This window comes from Cucumis sativus, chromosome 4 (genome assembly GCF_000004075.3).
Source record: "Cucumis sativus cultivar 9930 chromosome 4, Cucumber_9930_V3, whole genome shotgun sequence".
In the NCBI taxonomy this organism is placed as follows: Eukaryota; Viridiplantae; Streptophyta; class Magnoliopsida; order Cucurbitales; family Cucurbitaceae; genus Cucumis; species Cucumis sativus.
Genome location: NC_026658.2, coordinates 16,135,138 through 16,153,713, shown reverse-complemented (window position 1 = coordinate 16,153,713; position 18,576 = coordinate 16,135,138). Strand labels below are relative to the sequence as shown.

Sequence of the window (18,576 nt, the reverse complement as noted above, 5' to 3'; positions counted from 1 at the left end):
AACAAACGGATTATCTTTGGATTTTCGCGCACTTATTTCAAAAATAGATTGTTTTATATTTGTTGTGATCCTTAAATTTGTATTGTTAAAATTAATTTAGCTATAAAATTTTTACTTCAAAATAGATATTTGAAATTACATTTATAAAAGTTGGATATTATATTATAATAATATAAGTTTGAGTGAAATGAGTTTGGAATAGTTATTAGATATTTTTATATAAACGACTTAGAGTATATATATATATATGATAAAAATAGATTTTACCTAAACTAGAATCTAAATGAACAAAAGAAAAAGTCTTTAATAGTTAAAAAAATGCATCTGTCTCTTGGAGTTGGGATTTGGGTGGATAATGAGTTATGGAGAAATATAAGTGATTATTAGATTATACAAAAATATAGAAATTAAAGAAGTAGAAATCTATCATATAACAATATCAGTTTTATAAGAGTCAAGATTTTTTAATTAAATAATATCCGAAATAAAATATTTTCCATCAAATAAATTGAATATCGGAAATAACATATATCCTTTGGGTAAAAATAAATTGAGTCAACTTTTTGGCCCCCATTATTTGAACAACCCTCATGAATGGCAACGAATTTATGTCACATGCATTTATAACAATTATTAATGACAAGAAGATAAAGGAGATGGGGACGGTAATATTAATGCCTTCCATTCCCCATTGGGCAAACTTCTCCCATTCTCATTCTTTTATTTCGAAAGTTGAGATCACTTTAACAAAAACTTCAATTATTATTTCTTTTTTTTGCTTGGATACAGGTGATTTAGAAATGAAAACTTTTATCATCTTTTTTTATATTATTGTCACACAACCTCCATCCTTACAAATTATCATCCTAAATCTTTTCAAAACCTAGTCCGACTCCTAAAAAATTATAAATTTAAGTAAGGATTAAATGATAGAAAAGATGATCTAAAAACTTTAACATGAATTCTACCACTCTTCAATTTGATTCTTCTAGTGGGTAAGGAATATAGTTAAGTATTTAGGTTTAAGAGGATGTTTGTCAATTAGCTTATTTTTAGATAAGTGAGTTATTTGACCGTTAGTATGAAAAATCGACTTATAGACTCAATCATATAAGAGTTAAAGTGATCAACTTACACATCATAAAAAATTACAATAAGATTATAGGACGTACTTGTAGAATTCACGAAGGTTTGACCAATAACGTTGACTAAGAGAGAAACTATTGTGTCAAGGACTAATTAGGAATAAGAGAAGATTTTTGTTCAGCTAAGTATGAAGGCTAAGCTATGGATCGACCATGAAGAAAAATCTGTGTCCAAGTGTTTAACTTTTAGACGTGTTTGGGTTTGCTAGAGAAATAATTATGACAATTTCTAACAATTAGTAATAGTGTCGGACTCATTAACTAAAATAAGTTATTAATTAGTTAATCATCACACAACCATATTATAAGTTGGTTGATAGTATTCTAGTATACTATTTTCAATCTCATTACGAAGGACTCTTCTCCAAAACTAAAGAAGGAAAAGTACTTAATCATATTCTATTTATAGAATTAGAACATTTGATTGACCTTTAGTTGGCTACGACAAAAAAGCAAAATGTACTAAAAGGTTGAACGTTGTATTGTATCCCAATAAAAAAAATGAGTAAATGAGAAGACATCTCTTCTAGGCAGAATGGGTAGAGTGCGACTCCTATTCTACTGTTAGTTATTAGTAATAGTGATAGCTGAATGAGTGAGTATATGTTCTTTGATTTAAAAGAGATTACTAATTAGAAGCTTTTGCAAAAAATAGCAAAAAGATTTATAACAATTGCAAAAAAATTTATAACAATAAGACCTTATGTTACAACATTTTTTAAATTTGCAAAAGTAGTAACTTTAAAAGCGATAACCCTCCGATAGTACTCTGATAGTCTTTCGATAACCGTCTAATATCCATCTAATACTCATCAGATATCATTAATTACTTATCATAGGTGGCATATTCATAATATGCAAAAAAAAAAAAAAAAAAAAGTGCTAGAGGCTATTTTTTTCTAAATTCTTTTATTATCTAATTGAATTTTTCTATTAGTTATAAGATCATGTGGGTTCTCGTCGTAAGATTAGTTGAAATACGCATACGTTGATTTTGTTAGTAGTATATAATTAAATTTGTCTTTAACTACTAACTTAAGATTTTGGATGAATTGATTATTTAAGTTGATATCATAATAGGTGTATTTAGAAACATTACATGTTCAAGTCTCGATTCTCTAACAAGATCAATCATATATCACTTTTTTTTAATCTTCTTTACGTATCGATTTGATTATTATATGTGATTGTATTATTCTTGATCTTGTATTACTTAGTGTATATATATTTAAATATGTGTAATTACATTGCTTAAAACACGATTCACACTATTTGTCCGAGAAATAAGAAAAAAATTACAAGATTCACATTTGATCATTTAAAATTGTCTTATATTTTTACACGTAACTTACGTCAATATCCATAAGGTTAGCAATGTATTTGACTTTGAATATATGTTTATTTTATATGGCAATATTATTATATATCTACATTATATTATAGTTTAATCATTTAATTTTATTAAAAGAAATTAACAGTTACATTTTAATATTAACCTAACACTACGTGGAATCCACGTCACACCACTTCAGTTACATAAATATGTGACACATCACACATCAGATTTTGTATAATGTCTCATTAATTTTTTATTTTGCTATAAAAAATGAAATAATTAACCTTCATTTTTTATAATAGGAGAAATAAAATATGTAGAAATATAAATTTTAATAAAAGTTGTATAGGTAGACTTTGCCATCGTTTGACTGACCTTTTGTTTTGGTTTTATTTTAATCATAGATCTACAATTTTATAGATATTTTTAAAATGCAAGTTACTTTTTGGTGTAGAAATTTTGCTATGAATTCAAATTTTTTTTTAAAAAAATATAGAATATAATTGGAAATGAGGAGAAAATAAACACAATTTTATTCTTTATATATACAATTTTTCATTTACCATTTGTCTAAGATGTTACATAGATTATGTGTATTTGTAGAGTGTTTTGAAAGAGATTTTTAGATATAGAAATTTAATAGTTAGAATATGAACTTTTAATCTCTCTAGTACAGAAATTTAAAGTTTAATTTCTCAAAAACCAAACTGTAATTTAAATACTTATTAAATATTAAAATGCTTCAACATATATAAATATAATCATTGTGGCTTGTGATTATCGAAGGGAGCTTTAACTCAATGCCATATTGCAGTAAAGAAAAAAGACGAAAGAAAAGAGACATTTCGTGCTTACCATTGGATTAATGGGCCGGGCTTCCTCTAATAGGCCCTTGAATTTTGGCGTCAAATTTGGGCTGGGCCATAGGAACCGAAGTATGAAACCGAACTCAATCATTGTTTTTCATACATCAACGAGGAGTGAATTTGAAAAAGGGAATTTGATGATGTTATTTTAATAGTCATCGACAAAAATAGGGTTGAAGAAAGAGAATTGACAAAAGTAGGATAATAAAGTTGTGTAACCCGTACACAATTACTCAAAGTCGTATACTGTGTCTAATATTTTAATATAAATTGTGTACAGGTTCTACGACTTTACTCCACATCACCACATGAAAGTTGTATACTGGAATACACAACTAAGTTGTATTATTTTAGTTACGAAAGAAAATGATTTCATAGTTTTTTTTACTGTTATTTTAACACTGTCAAAAGTCAAGTCAAGAAGAATTGGAATCTTTTAAATGTCATTCACGATTTTTCTTGGATATTAAATTTAAGAGCGAGAGTGGGAGTGGGAGTGGGAGTGGTTGAAGAATTTAGCGGTTGTTTGAAATTATAATAAGAATTTGTTGTCTTTTATAATTTTTTTTCTCATAAACACATTAAAAGGAGATAGTTCAAAAAAAGAGAGTAGAAGATGGGAAAAAGGAGAAGAAAAGGGATGATAATATGAAGAGTGAGGAGGTAGTAGTAGGAGGTGGGAGGAAGAGACAAAGTTGATATCAGTTAAGACTTAGATTTTTATTTAATTTTAAAATTTTAAATTTACTAGAGGATAAAATGGACTCTTTTAACTCATGAGATTTGATATTGATGTCTATTTGATTATTGAACTTTTAAAATAAATATTTTAGCTTCAAAATTTGAAAAATAGTTTTAAATGATTTCTCAAATTATAGACAGTTAGTTTGACTAACACAAAATGATGGATTGCACCTTTTTCTTTTTTTCTTTTTTGTTAATTTCTGAAATTAACGAAGACAATTTTCAAGCTCTCCTGAACCAAAGTCAAGCCACTCATCAACCAACCTTCCAACTCTCGGCAACAAATCTCCACAAAACTCTAGTCATGTTGCCAGCGAGAATTTTCGACGAGCCAAAGTGATAGAGTTAGTTTACAAAATACAAAAAAAATTGTTTCCTTCTTTTATCTCTATTTATTTGCTTTTCTTTTTTTCCCCAACTCTCAATTGGTTTTTTTATTTTCCAAATCTTAACCTCCCATTTTTTGAAAGGAAATTTCCATACTTCTAGCCCATTTCTTTGTTGCAACTTTAATTGCTCTTGGACTAAATTCCTCTATTTTCTCCGTCCAAATTCAAGTTTTTTCATTATGTGTATATTAAAACCCTAACAAGTTTCATAGAAGAAAACCTAATTGGCTGAATCAAATCTTTCGATTTGTAGTGTAGAGTAATAATTTTTTTCAATTTGCAAATATATTATGAGAAAAAATGAAAGTTATGGGAGTGGAGCTTGAGATAAGAAGAAAGAAAAATGAAACTTTCATGGTAAAGAAGAAGATAGGCAGCCATGAAATTGAAGTGATTGATTTGGGAGAAAAGAAAGAAAATTGGACAAAAAAAAAACCTGAAAATTGAAGTTTTTGAGAAAGAAAGAAAAATTGGAGGTTTAGGGAGTGAAAGATTGAGGTTTGGAGAAAGAAAGAAAAAAAGGGGTGTAATACCATGATGGTAGGTTAAAACTATCGTAGTTTCCAATGATAATGTCATTACCCTAAACCTCCACCCCATTAATCTGACCTAAAATTATTAAAATCGAATTGAGAAAATAATAATAATAACAAATGGAACTGTGAAGCTATAAACCAAATAGTAAAGCAGCATCTAAAAGAATTCAGGCAATCACAATTTTACATAAGATATTGTGAAACGAATAGATTCAAGTTTTAATTAAAATAATAATAATAATAATAATTCTCAAATTATTTCTGAAGATAAAGCCATTAATTGCAAAATTAAGGTTATATTTGATAGTGCTTATATTGTTTCATAAGAGAATTATTTATTTATTAATCATTTAATTTCCATCAAAGCTTACAATTTTGGACCCCTTGATTCTACTCTTATTCAAGATCTCCATATGATACATAATGTTATGAACTTGGATATCATTCTACCAGTCTACTCTTACAAGTCAAGATATGGAGAAAGAAACTTAAAACACAAACAAATCAATAATCCTTCAGACATAGTAATGTTAACAAATAACATATTATTATTACAAAATGTTTCCTATATAGCCTGTTCCATAACACACAAAAGATAGGGCCGAGAATATGGTACCTCATAGTCTAGGAAGACGCCTCCACCAGTCCTGCGTTATTTATAATGAATCACTAGAAGATTGTTGTTGAGCTTCATGTCCTTGTTGTTGTTGTTCTGCTGGTAATAGCTGTCTCCGTTGCTGTTCGTGTTCACCTTGCCAGGTCCACACAACGTCCTTCAGGGCAGGTCTTATGTTATCTTTCATTATCTTCCGATATTCCAATGTATCTCCGTTTGACTTCTTCATTTCCACTATATGGAATGATGGGGTAACTTCAAAAATCTCTGCATCAATACATACCGCTCCTTTTCGACCTTCCTTACACCCTTCAATCTTCAGTAGGCCTCTGTCTTTCTTCTTGATTTTCAATTTCAGGCACTTTGCAATGTCTTGCAGTTTTGAGATGATCACGGAAGCAGGCTTGTTTGATGTGAATCTCACTTCTTTCTTTAGATCAGCCTCCTCGAATAATCCTGACAAATCAAAACCTGATGACAAGGAGATTATGTCGAAAGCATTTAAATTCAATGGCTTTTCCATTTCTGGCTTCTGATCTTTAACAGAGTTTCTGTCCTCGGCTGTCGACACAAAAACTGCATCAAGATCCAAAGGATCCCCTTCATTCACTTCCTCTGCTGTATTAACTTGTGGTTTCACATTCAACTCCCTCCTTAACCAAGAACTTCCCATTATTTTGGCAATTGATATCCTGGTATTTGGGTTAGGATCTAATATCTTTGACAACAGCTTGCGCACTTCTGGCGCAAACCAGTTGGGAAATTTAAATTCTCCTTTTCCAATCTTCTTATACATCTCCATTAGATTAGGATCATGGAAAGGAGAGATAACCGGCCAATAAAACATATAAAATCACTCCGCACGACCAAATATCAGCTTTGCATCCATCATAACCTCTCCTGTTAATGACTTCTGGAGCGACATAAGCAGGGGTTCCACAAGTAGTATGGAGAAGTCCATCTTGGCGTTTAGATTCAGCAAGAGCACTCAACCCAAAATCAGAAACCTTCAGATTACCATGTTCATCCAATAATAAATTTTCCGGTTTCAAATCTCTATGGCATACCCCTCGACTATGGCAATAATCAACAGCACTGATCAGCTGCCAGAAATATTTCCGTGCAACAGATTCTTTAAGCTTTCCTTTGGATACCTTGTTGAATAGCTCGCCACCTTTGACATATTCCATGACAAAGTAAATTTTGGTTTTACTTGCCATAACCTCATAAAGCTCAACGACGTTGGGATGCTTAATTAATCTCATGACAGAGATCTCCCTCTTGATTTGATCGATCATTCCAACCTTCAAGATCTTTTCTTTGTCAATAATTTTAATAGCCACACTTAAGCCACTTTTAATGTCTCTAGCATAGTAAACCTTGGCAAAGGTCCCCTGCCCCAGCAGCCTTCCTAATTCATAACGTTCCATCAAGATAGCCCCTTTGTTCTCCATGACAAAAGTACTTCACTAAAACAAAATAGTAACAGCTACTACCACTGGACAAAACAATCAGTCAACTAATATTTAGATATAAACTCAACCATCTTCGCTATCGCTATGCTTGAATACAAGTTCTCTTGTATTGCAAGATGCAGTGAGCATTTGGCATCCCAATCTGTACGGTTGACGAATTAAATAACCAATTTCATGAAGGGCGTAAGAGCGCATCCACGATGGGTGAATAGCCTCATCATCAACGTCAGAGAAGAAAGGCTCGACTTGCACACACATATTTCAGCATTCCCAAGTGCCTTGAATCAAACTGCAGAACATGAGACGAGTCAGAAAGAATTGGGTGAAATTAAAATTGAAAATCACATAACACTAAATCTAATATTTTTATATTCAAATATGTAGTTGACATGGATATAACTGATTAAAGTCCAAGATAATCACGTATATAACATGAAATAAGAATGAATGAACCATCCAATTCCCAGGAGAGAGAAAACTCGCGACCTGAAACACAAACCAAACGGCGAAGCCAACAATAGCGATATAGATGCAGACAGAGGAAAATATTAATCTAGAAAAATCTCATGGTGCAAGAATAAGGTTGCACAGTCACATGTTTCCAATTAATGATGGAAAGTATTAAACCGATTAAAAAATAAAAATAACTCAGAAGCCAAATTAACAAGTACTCAGTGATTCATAACTTTGACAAATCGAGAGAGAGAAGAGATGTAGAAAAATCAATATCCACTCATTCTCGGAACCAAACAGAACACGAAGAGAACAAGAAATAAAAGAAATGCCGATTCATAACTTCAGCATCAAATATCATTAATCCGAGATCTACATCTAATAAACAATATTTCAAAAAAAAAAAAATCATCTAATAAACAAAATCAATAGGAAGAACACCAAAACAAAATCATATAATTGCAGTGCTTAATTGAAAATAATACAATAACAAAGCCGTATTGGCCAATACACACAGTGAGCTGAAGTGAACACATCAAGAAACTTCATATCCTCTCAATCTCCAAAACCAAAAAATAATAATAAAAAAAAAATCGAACATAAACAATAAATAGACGCAGAAATCAGATTTCAATACCATTGAAACAAAATTAAAAAAAAAAAAAAAAAAAAAAACTCGACATCAAAATCATCTAATTACAATGACTTACCGAGAAACTGGAGTAATCGAGAATGAGTTGATGAAATTTGAAAAAACTAGGTAGAAAACAGGGAAGAAGGTTGAGAATGTAGGTAATGGAATTGAGGTAAAGGTGAAATTGTGAAAAACTCAAACCCTAAACGCAAATGAAAATGAAAATGAAAATGCACAAGTTTGGAATTGATAAGCAGAGGACAGAGGACTCGATTTTAATAGTGTGGTCCTTTGAAAGACACCATAACCGTCTCATACATATGTAATGAATTGACGAAAAGACCCTCCAACTTTCATCAAAGTACAGATTCTGCCATCTCATTCCCATCATTTGAATTTGTGTGGTGCTCATCACTCATTACTCTTTAACTTTTAATATTTGCTTTTTCTTCTTTTCTTCTTTTTTATTTTAGGGTTCAACGGTATTTAAACTTATTTTCTTTTTAAGAAAATAAGGAAAAACAATATATGGTTGGAAGTTTAAGATCTAACTTTATAGTTTATTACGCGTTTCTGTCAATTTGATGACTAAATTATTACTTTCTTCTTCTCTTTAAGTTTAAAATATGTGGTTTGGGATTTGAGATTTAACATTGGGATTGATGATGCCTTTTCTTCACATCTAAATTAAATTAGACTTTGTACAAAGAAACTATTGGAATGGTACATAATAAAATGAAAGCTAACCAAAACGTGGCCATTTAAAACTCATTATTCAATTAATCAAACCATTTAAATATGTATGCTAATGCTTGATCTACGCCCCTTATTTGTATGACTTTTTCATGATATGCTTGAATCATGTTTAAGGTGACTTGATTGTGGAGGATTTGCATGTATTTATAAATCATTATCTTAATATCAATGTGATGCTCATTTCTTATAACTTAATATCAATTTGGTACTCATTTCACACACATTATGCTAGTACTAGTACCAAGCAAGAATGGTAAGCATCCAGTAAAGAGATAATGTATATCTTATGGATTGTGATGTTTTTCTATTTATACATTTAACACTTTTATTTAGTGAACCTTATTTATCAAATTAACTATGGAAATCTAGACTAACTAAAGGCTAATATGTGCTCCAAATTGAAATTAAATACATAAACTGATAAATTCTAGTGAAGCCACGTGTTTTCATCAAAATTGTTGGATAAAATTAATTATTTTGATCCAATTAAATATTATTTATTTAGGCTAAAGTTCAATTGAGTTCAAAATTAGATTTAATTTAGCACAAATACTAAATAAGGTCAAAATCTATATGGTTGGACTCAGGGGTTCGATCCAAAGGTCAACCAAGCCCAAGCCGATAAAGTCCACTTAATAACTAAAATTTATCTCCATTTGTAAGGTCCAACAATTTAGACTTCTCAGAGCCTAAAGAGAATTTTCTCAACATTCAAAAAACTTCCAAGCTCTTGAAACTGAACTACATCAAGTATAAGCATTTAACCTATAGAGAAAAAGATGATCAAGTACTAGAAATCGAACCACATCGCATTGTAACCTACATCAATACAAGTTCAACTCTACGAAACATATTTCTTCGAAAACCTTGTGCTAACAAATTGCTTTTTGTAATTGGGAGAAACTTTTTAAACTACTCCTTAAAGCTCAAGTTCTTTGGAGATACAAATATTCTTTCAAGACTTCAATTTGAATATCAAACCTAAGCAATCAACAAAAAAAAAAAAATCAAAAAATCAAGTACTAGAGATCAAACTATTTTGCATCAAAATAAACACAAACATAACATCAAACACAAGTTCAACTCTACGAAATACGTTTCTTTAGAAACCTTGTGCGAATAGTGCCAATAGAAGGAACACTGAGGTTTGTCGTTCAACCTATTTTATGATGTTTACTACCTAGGAGTTAGTTGTACTTTGGTACGTCTTTTCACTACAAGAAATAAGACTTTTCTCTGTGCAGCAACACGTTGCCGAAAACCCTCACCAACGTTGCAGAAGGTTACCGCAACGTTAGGGACTATGTCGGCAGACACGTCGAGGAAAGCCCATCGATGATACTTTCTCCGACGTAGACCACGTCAACAACGAGGAAGATTTCCTTGACGCATGCGTCAACACGTCGCAAAAGGCTTCCGCAGCGTGGCGTCGCAGAAGGCTTTAAATCTTTTATTTATTTTGTCATTTTTTTTTTATTATTTTTTTATTTTATTATTAAATATATTTTTCTTTTTATTTTAACTAAGCCCCAATGTAGTAAAATTTGTAGTAAAATGATTAAAATGAAAATATTTTCATTCATTACAAAATGATTCATGAAATATGTTCAACACAAAAAAAAACAATTACATAATTCAAAACAAATACATTAAAAAAAAAAAACTCGAAAGTTAATGCTCTAGTGCACTGTAATTAACAGACGTCAAACCTACAAATAACATAAAAGTATAATTAGAATATCACAGATGCAAAAACTAAGCAAATTAAACATTGAAAAGTGAATACCCCAAGTGATCACGGATCTCTCTGTGTCTAACTCATCTCCTTGATCATTTTCTTCATCTCCTCTATTTATTGTGCATGGTCCACCATTTGTTATTTGTTTTTACTATCAAGCTTTGAGGTAGAGTCATGATTAATTGAATCGACATGTAACTCAACCCACGATAATGTTAGATCTTTTATTTTGTTCTATATAAATTAAATTTTAAATTAATAAGTTTTAATTCTAATTAAAAAAAGTTATAATTAAGTTATAGTTTCAAAAGACGGTAGAAAAGAAGACGACTATGAAATGTAGATCGTATAACTATAATAATCACATATTGTGTTCAAAATAGGCACACAGAAGGTATGAATAGTTATATATACATTACGATTGTTCAAAGAAAAAAAAAACTGTAGGTTATAGTTAAAATTTTCCATTAAATCTAACAATTACAGATATTTAGTTAATAGCTGAAGGGAAAAAAAACTCTTCTAATACCTTTGGTTTTTTAATTCTTAAAGTTTGAAAGATTTTAGGAGGTGTTGGGACTTTTTCCTTCTTCAATTTTGGATGCCTTTCTCTATGTTAAAAAAGAAAAAAAAATAGGAAAGAAAATAAAAGAACATCCAACATTTTTCATCTATTAAAAAAACATATTCTTATTCTTTTAAACAATAACATTTGCCCTAAATTTAACTACGAAATTTATACTCATTTTAATGACCAATTTATTGTTTTGTTTCTATCTTTTAAAAGTACACTTGTTTCCTCATCACTTTTATTTTATAAGATTTGGTTTGTTTGGAAGTGATAGTGAGAGGTATTGGTTTTTAGAAAAAAAGAGTTTGAGCTTATCATTCATTTTGTAAAATGACTTTTCAACAATAAAACTTTATTATGTACCAAACTTTCCTTTTTCTAAAAATAGAAACAAAATAACAAAACATAATTTCTTTTTCTACCAAACTCTTATAACTGATTTTCCTTTCAATTTAGTTTCAAAAGTTAATTTAAAATTATTCCGTTACTAATTGTATTTTTTATTTGAAAAATAATTATTTAACTAATTAAAGATAAGTTTTTATATGCATAGTTGATATATGTTATATATAGATATTAAAAGAAAATTCAAAACGTATATAATTGTTTGTGTTATTCACAATTTAATGTCCCGCGGTGTCTTATCTTTTCTCAAATCAATTTGATATTATTTTATTTTTCTAATTAAAATCAACTTTTTACTTCATTCGAAACAATATCATTCGAAGAAAAAATGATTTTGATCTCAAAATCACTTCAAAACACAACCTTACGTTCTTATTCAAATTTTAAAACATAAAATTAATATTTTCAAACTTGACATCATTTCTTAAAAAAATAAAAACATGTAAATAAACTTAGATGACATGAAATAGGAAATTTTATTTTAGATAATAAAAAATTTCAAAATATTTATAAATATAGTAATATTTAGTTTATTTAATTATATTTGAAAATAAAAGTAGATATATATATATTGTAAAAGCTTGGTTTTGTAAAGAAAAATGATAATTGGGAAAGTCCGGGTTTAATTTAATGAGAAAATTAAAGATAGATTAAGAGTTAAAATAGTGCATTTAATTACAAAAGAAAAACAAAAGAAGATTCGTAAAAGCTTTAATTATTTAATATATAATATTATAACTTATTGATTATACATTCAATAATTGTTTGGCTTAGAAAGTAGAAAGTAGAAAGTAAAGCAGATTTGTTAAGAGTTGTGGTCAATCAAATTGGATTAAAAAAGATTAACAAAATGAGATAGAAACAAATTTCAACATCTTGTCTCTGGTGGAAACCACATGTCTAAACTTCTTTAGGCACTACAAAATTTTCTTATATAAGGGAAAAAAATGAAAAAAAAAATGGAGAAATTTTCACAAATTCATTTAAATGAACAAGAAAAAACATATGGTTCACGTTGTTGGTCTCATATTTATTACCGATAAACTTTTATCAATATTATTTATTAATGATAGATTTTGACATACTTCTATCAACCTCTATAACTATAAAATTCTATTAATTTCTACCACCGATAAATGTTGATAGTTTTTTATTAGCATACTTCAATCGTAGACTTCTATCGACATTTATCTTAGTTGTATATATATATAAATTTGTATTATAACTTGTAAATAGTTAAAATGATTATGAAACATGTTATTAATTTTTTAAAAAATTAATTTTATATGATATAGTAAAAATTGATTTATTTTATTAAACATGCACTGAACTAGGATCAAAGAAAAACTAAATTGTCCCCTCAAACTAGAAAATGGTTGAATATGTGCCGAGTATTAAAAGGTTCACATATCTATAAATACTGGTGGAAAAAATCAAATGAAAGGATTGGGAGTAGAAAAAGGTAATTCCAAGAAAAAATGAAGAGGAAAATGAGGTGTGGTTAGGTAGAGTACTGTCTCGCTGTTGCCTCAAAATAATAACAATAATAATAAAGAAAGAAAGAAAGAGGTGTTGGGTTTGGGTACTACGAGTGACCAAGTGAGCAGTTTATGAGAGAAGGCTTCAACACCCGTCACCTAACTTGATGACTCCCACCAATCATCAAAACACACGTAAGGACAACGAGAAAGCTCCAGGCTGCACCATTCATCGTATTGGGTAACAGACACACACACGTCTCTTCCTTCCCGTTTTCTCCATTTCTCTACCCTATTTGTTTCTTATTTTGTCGTCTTCCTCATGGTGTGAGTCATTTACTTGAATACCCTTTTAGTCCTATTTTTTCCAATTTTGTTTTCTTCCTTCAACGAAACCAACCACTCGGTGTACCTTAAATTCCGTGGCCGCCATTCCCTTTCAGAAGTTATAGATGCGCGGTGGAGATGGATATCACTTTTTGTTCCATTTTCTATCTCTACCTCCAACTCCAATTCATTCTTTACTTCAAAATAATATTTTAATTAAAGAATTTGCAACTCATTACAATTTTTAGACGTTAAGAAAAGACAAATATCATATTCAAACTAAGTTACATCTCTAGAACTTTCTTTTCTAATTTTCTAAAATACAAAGGTGTTTGATTCAAGGAGTCACTAGTGAACTTCATTCCTCATTTTGAATCAAGGTGTTTACACTATGAGACCTACAACCTCACTAATAAAGTGCTTTTGTGAGAAACAATCTGATATAGTGCATTTGACCCAAGTGCTTAACTAGGAAGGATTTTAAAATGCGAAACCAGATATCAAAGTCTTTTTCTTTTAAATTTTTTTTTCATTAAAATAATCATATGAAAATTGGTGCAACCTGTCTACAGATTTGATCTGATCGAAATTAAACACATTTCAAGTTTTCGCACGTCTAACACGTTAGAAGAAGTAGAAAACCTATCACCCTAAAATATCTATTTCTGCCTCAAAATCACAAAAATAGTTATTCCTCCGATCCAAAGTTCAAAAGGCTAAATACCAAAACAACACAAGAACTAAAAGCAAAAGAACATTAATTTCTAATTTAAGCAGAGCATTATCAACAATAGTTCCAAGTTCCATCTCAAGCAAAGTCTACATCAAAAATTCAAATTGAACAGCTTTACCAACAAAGCATCTTTAATTATTTACTCGACAATGCAACAGCCAATCATATATATCCACATATCAATGTACATGTTTACACAGACCACCATGGACAGATGTGAATCATATCAGATTCGTAAACAGACAGGGGGGCAATCAAAAAGTCATTGTCTTTACCCATTTTCCTTCATACACAATATGTAGATCCCCCCATCATGTCTGGCACGCGAATTCAGGCGTCGGCAAGCGAAGGCACAGTTCCAACAGATGATACAGCGTTGTCACCAAGAGGTTTGGCTGGACAAGCGTGTATTGCTTTGCCAATATCTGTTTGTTCCAGAATTTTCTCCGAGTTGGCAAGGATCAGAGGCCCATATTCAAATACCAATTTCTTGCACTGCTCAATGATAAAAAAAAATGTCACAACATCAATATAACATATTGGTCATTTATTGTCCCACATCAGTTATGTAATGGGCTGTGAGATATTTTAGATACGAATGGGAGAGAATCACAGTGATTGAACTAGTTTTTGGATTTGGGGGAGGGAAACAGTACTAGAAGCTGATGGTAAACACTTGTGGATATTTAGAAGTATAATATCGAAAGTCATCTGTTCAAGCCTTCAAGTGGAAAGCTTAATAATTTAAAATAGATCAAATTATAATTCAATCCATGAACTTTCAGACATATGACAGGTCTCTAAACTTTTAAAAGTATTTAATACATCTACAAACTTTCAATTTTGTGTCTATTATGTACTTTAACTTAAAAATTGTCAAATAAGTTCATAAACATATTTTGTGTCTAATAGACTTTGAATTTTAGAAATGTCAAATGGGTCAATGACATGTTAGACACAAAACTGAAAGCTTGGAGACTTATTAGTAAGGTTTAAAGATGTCATTCTACCCCTTGTGTTGATGTCAAACACATGGGTAAGAGCTAGGAAGCACAGACACCGACATGCGAAACGACGACACCGACATGCCAATTTTCAAAAAGTATGACACGGCATGTTGGAGATGCATTATTTTTATTAAAAAATTATAAATATGTATGTGAAATATTTCATATGAAAACATCAAAATAACAAGTTAAACACCATAAAATTCATGATTTTATGGGTAAGATTTGGGTGTGACCATTTGGGCGTCAAGGTTTGGGCATGGAGAAATGAGGGATATCGTGGCTGTGGGAGGTCTGTTTTTTAGGGGAAAAAAAGGATAGACAATAATAATAAGGGTTTCTTCTCCTCTACCTCTAAACACCCAAACATTCCTCTCACTCCAAATATCCCGAATCACCTTTTCCCTACCTCTAATTTCTGTTTTTTTCCCCAAAATCCTTGTATACTTAAAGGAAAATAAGTTGCTATCTCTCAATCATACACATCATTTATAAAATAAACAAAAAATAACAACAAACTTTTAGAAGAAATTGTCTTTTTTTGCACCTTGCCCCCCTAAACTTAAAGCTTCAGTGCACCTCATGGTTTGGTTTAGAGAACTCTGCAGCACTGCTCACTGCCCACAAGGTCAATGAGCGGTGATCATGAACTTATTCTAAGGCGTGGGATCTAGACTCAAGACTGGATATAAGAGGAATATAATCTCCTCTCAGCCGGGTTACATTTGGATACATAAATGTGAAAGGACTTATCTTTTAGATGACTTATGAACTTCAAATGGATAAAAATGGGGAATAGACACAGACATGAACAATATATGCTTTTTACTCTTCTCAAACAGGAAAACCAGAAAAGATATGTGGGCAGGTAATGGAAGCATTGACATCGAAAATTTTTCTTACCTCTTTCACGCGGTAATTAATAGAGTCACACATATTCAGAAGCGTCTGAAGTATCTCTATCTGATAGACAGAAAGCAAAATAAGCAAGATGTCAGGAACCTTCAGTACACAGGACATCATTTAATCATTCATTACACCCCCCGGTAAATGATAAAGTTTAGTTCATAGCAAAGAGAATGCAACACATGCACATACATAAATACTTCAAGAAACTACTGCCCACAAGAGATATATGTTTCTTAACAATAATAGAATCTGTGGCAAGGTTTGATATTATCATGAGTATTGAATAGTTTGGCAAGCCATATCCTCCATACTTCTAAGTTGATAGCCAAAAGCCATTCAATTTTATTCTATTCAATGCTCCCATAAAATGGTGAAGACCACACAAAACCCCACAACAGAATGGGCAGGATAGCAACTAAATTGTTTTCTTTCAGCCTACTCAAATTTTAAGTCCGTTCATTTCTTACTGACCACACTGCATATCTGTAAAATTTGAACGCCATCACATACATCTTAGTTTTCACAATATTTTTGTTAATTCTCCTACCCTCGCCAAATATTACAATTACTATCTTCAAGGAAAAGTTGTAGATTTGTCTCCATCTATGGTACCTTTCCCTATGATCTATCTGTGTAAGTATGTTAATTTATAATCCTTAAATATTGTTTCCTATTGACCAAAAGTAAACACCATAACATACGTTCGTTACAACATAACTAGCAGAGTGTGTAATATCAAACCTGTGTGTCAGGATCTTTCAACTTATCCAATATTTTTGAAATAGTCTGATGACAGAATTCACAGTTATGGTCCTGAAACAGCGAGGAGATTATAGTAACTTGCTCACAGATGTGGGCTGATTGGCAGATGCTAGAAGGTTCAATTGAGGAAATCTTCGAGAAGAAGAGAGGCACATAGCTGTCCACCAGACTGATGCACTGAAAGTTGATTTGAAGACAATATAATATTATTAACAGAAAATTATATTCTCTCTTGTCCCTTCAATTCAGACAAATGGGGAAGATATAAATACTTGCGGGTGTTTGGCCTACTGAGTTGGGTTAATAAGCACAGGATTAATATGTTAGAGTTAGTAAGTTGAAGTTTGGGGTGAGTTCTCGATAAATGACCCACACTTATTAGTGAAGTTGAGTGGTTAACACCAAGTCGCCAACTTAAGAAGTCGGTCAGCCAAACAACCCCTAGTAGAATTGGTTAGAAGATTTCCTTCGTTTTAAAAGGGAAATAATTATCTATCATTTCAAACCCCACACTCATGAATATTTGTGTGATAAAAAATGTAAGATGGGAACGTGAAGTTGTACCTCTTCCTTGAACACGCCCGCCACACGCGCATGTTTGCCGGAGAAGACCAATAATCTCACTCTGGGTCTGGTTATCAGCAAAATATTCAACTGCCTGACTGATCAAGCTCTCACAAAGCGTACATATCTTTGAATTGCTGGAAGCTTCAGATAAAGCCTCAACGTCCTTCTCTTGCTCCAGGTAACTTAACTCAGAATCTGAAAAAGCAGAAATGGTAACTTTTTCTGATGCAATAAAATAATCATTCAAAGCAGAAGGCTGAATGCCTTTTCAAATTGAAAATCATCTTTCACACAACCCTTGTATTTTGTTGGAATTCTTAAAGACCGAGTAGTGAGTAATAGGGAAATGACCAAAAATCAGGATAAAAAAGCCAGAACCATTGAATTCTAACGCTAGAATATATCATTTAGTCTCTTGTGTTAAAATCCCTTTATAACTTCATTCCAAAACTTTTAAAAGCTTCATTTACTTGTTTATTTGTTTATTTTTAAACTGAAATAGTGAAATTTATTAAAACCAAAAGAGCAACTCAACAACCATACGTCAACCCCTATTGAGGATTGGGAATAGGACAGAGGGAGGAAAGAACTCTCTCCAAAAGGAGGAAGTCCCACAAGAAGTAGCCAAAGCCAAAGCTTCAATTTCATCCTTTAGCTAAGTCTTTTCAATCAAATATTTGTGATCACATCTAAATTTATGGACAAAGTGATATGAAAAATTAAATAGACAACATCCATTGAGTTAGAAATTCTCAATTTTAATTTTATGAAATAGTCCTATCCGCCAAATTAATCAAAAGCTTACTCACATCTTGTAATCTTACCCACATAATAAATAACTTTAATCACCCCTAAATGACTTCTTTGTTATTACATCAATTTTCAATCCATTAAGCATCATAACAATTTTCTTTTAAGAATTAGTAACCACGAGGACTTGGTACAATAAAATCAAGGTTTCTAAAAGATCAAAACCGAAACTGAAACATAACTTTCGCCAATCGTAAACAACAAAAAGAATCATCAAAAGTACGCCGAAAGAATTACCAAATGACGCCAAGTTTCTAGCCTCACAACCACAAGCAACACCCAGAACAAGAAGAAAAACAATTGCAAATCTCAAATCCAT

The 18,576-nt window shown here is 31.1% G+C and overlaps 2 protein-coding genes across 2 annotated transcripts; both read right to left on the bottom strand.

Moving 5' to 3' along the window:
• Window positions 1–5,331: 5,331 nt before the first annotated feature.
• Window positions 5,332–8,464, bottom strand: LOC101209068 (CBL-interacting protein kinase 2). Its single transcript, XM_004149875.3, is given in 3 exon segments — window positions 5,332–6,455; window positions 6,457–7,396; window positions 8,271–8,464. Coding segments are annotated over 2 exon segments (1,413 nt in total). The 5' UTR covers window positions 7,087–7,396; window positions 8,271–8,464; the 3' UTR covers window positions 5,332–5,672.
• A 5,746-nt stretch (window positions 8,465–14,210) lies between these two features.
• On the bottom strand, window positions 14,211–18,576 carry LOC116403432 (proactivator polypeptide-like 1). The gene is made up of 5 exons (XM_031884574.1): window positions 18,440–18,576; window positions 17,445–17,511; window positions 16,860–17,057; window positions 16,113–16,172; window positions 14,211–14,697 (listed from the first exon to the last, which is right to left on the bottom strand). The coding sequence occupies exons 1-5, from the start codon at window positions 18,574–18,576 to the stop codon at window positions 14,533–14,535; spliced, it is 627 nt and encodes a 208-aa protein (XP_031740434.1). The 3' UTR covers window positions 14,211–14,532.

Bases quoted from the DNA above. Each gene is read 5' to 3' on its own strand.
- LOC116403432 (XM_031884574.1), bottom strand. From the start codon at position 18,576: ATGGATTTGAGATTTGCAATTGTTTTTCTTCTTGTTCTGGGTGTTGCT. The intron at 17,512-18,439 runs GTTATGTTTCAG...GCTGATAACCAG, and splicing joins GTTGTTTACGATTGGCGAAA to ACCCAGAGTGAGATTATTGG. The intron at 14,698-16,112 runs GTAAGAAAAATT...ATCATTGAGCAG, and splicing joins TTAATTACCGCGTGAAAGAG to TGCAAGAAATTGGTATTTGA.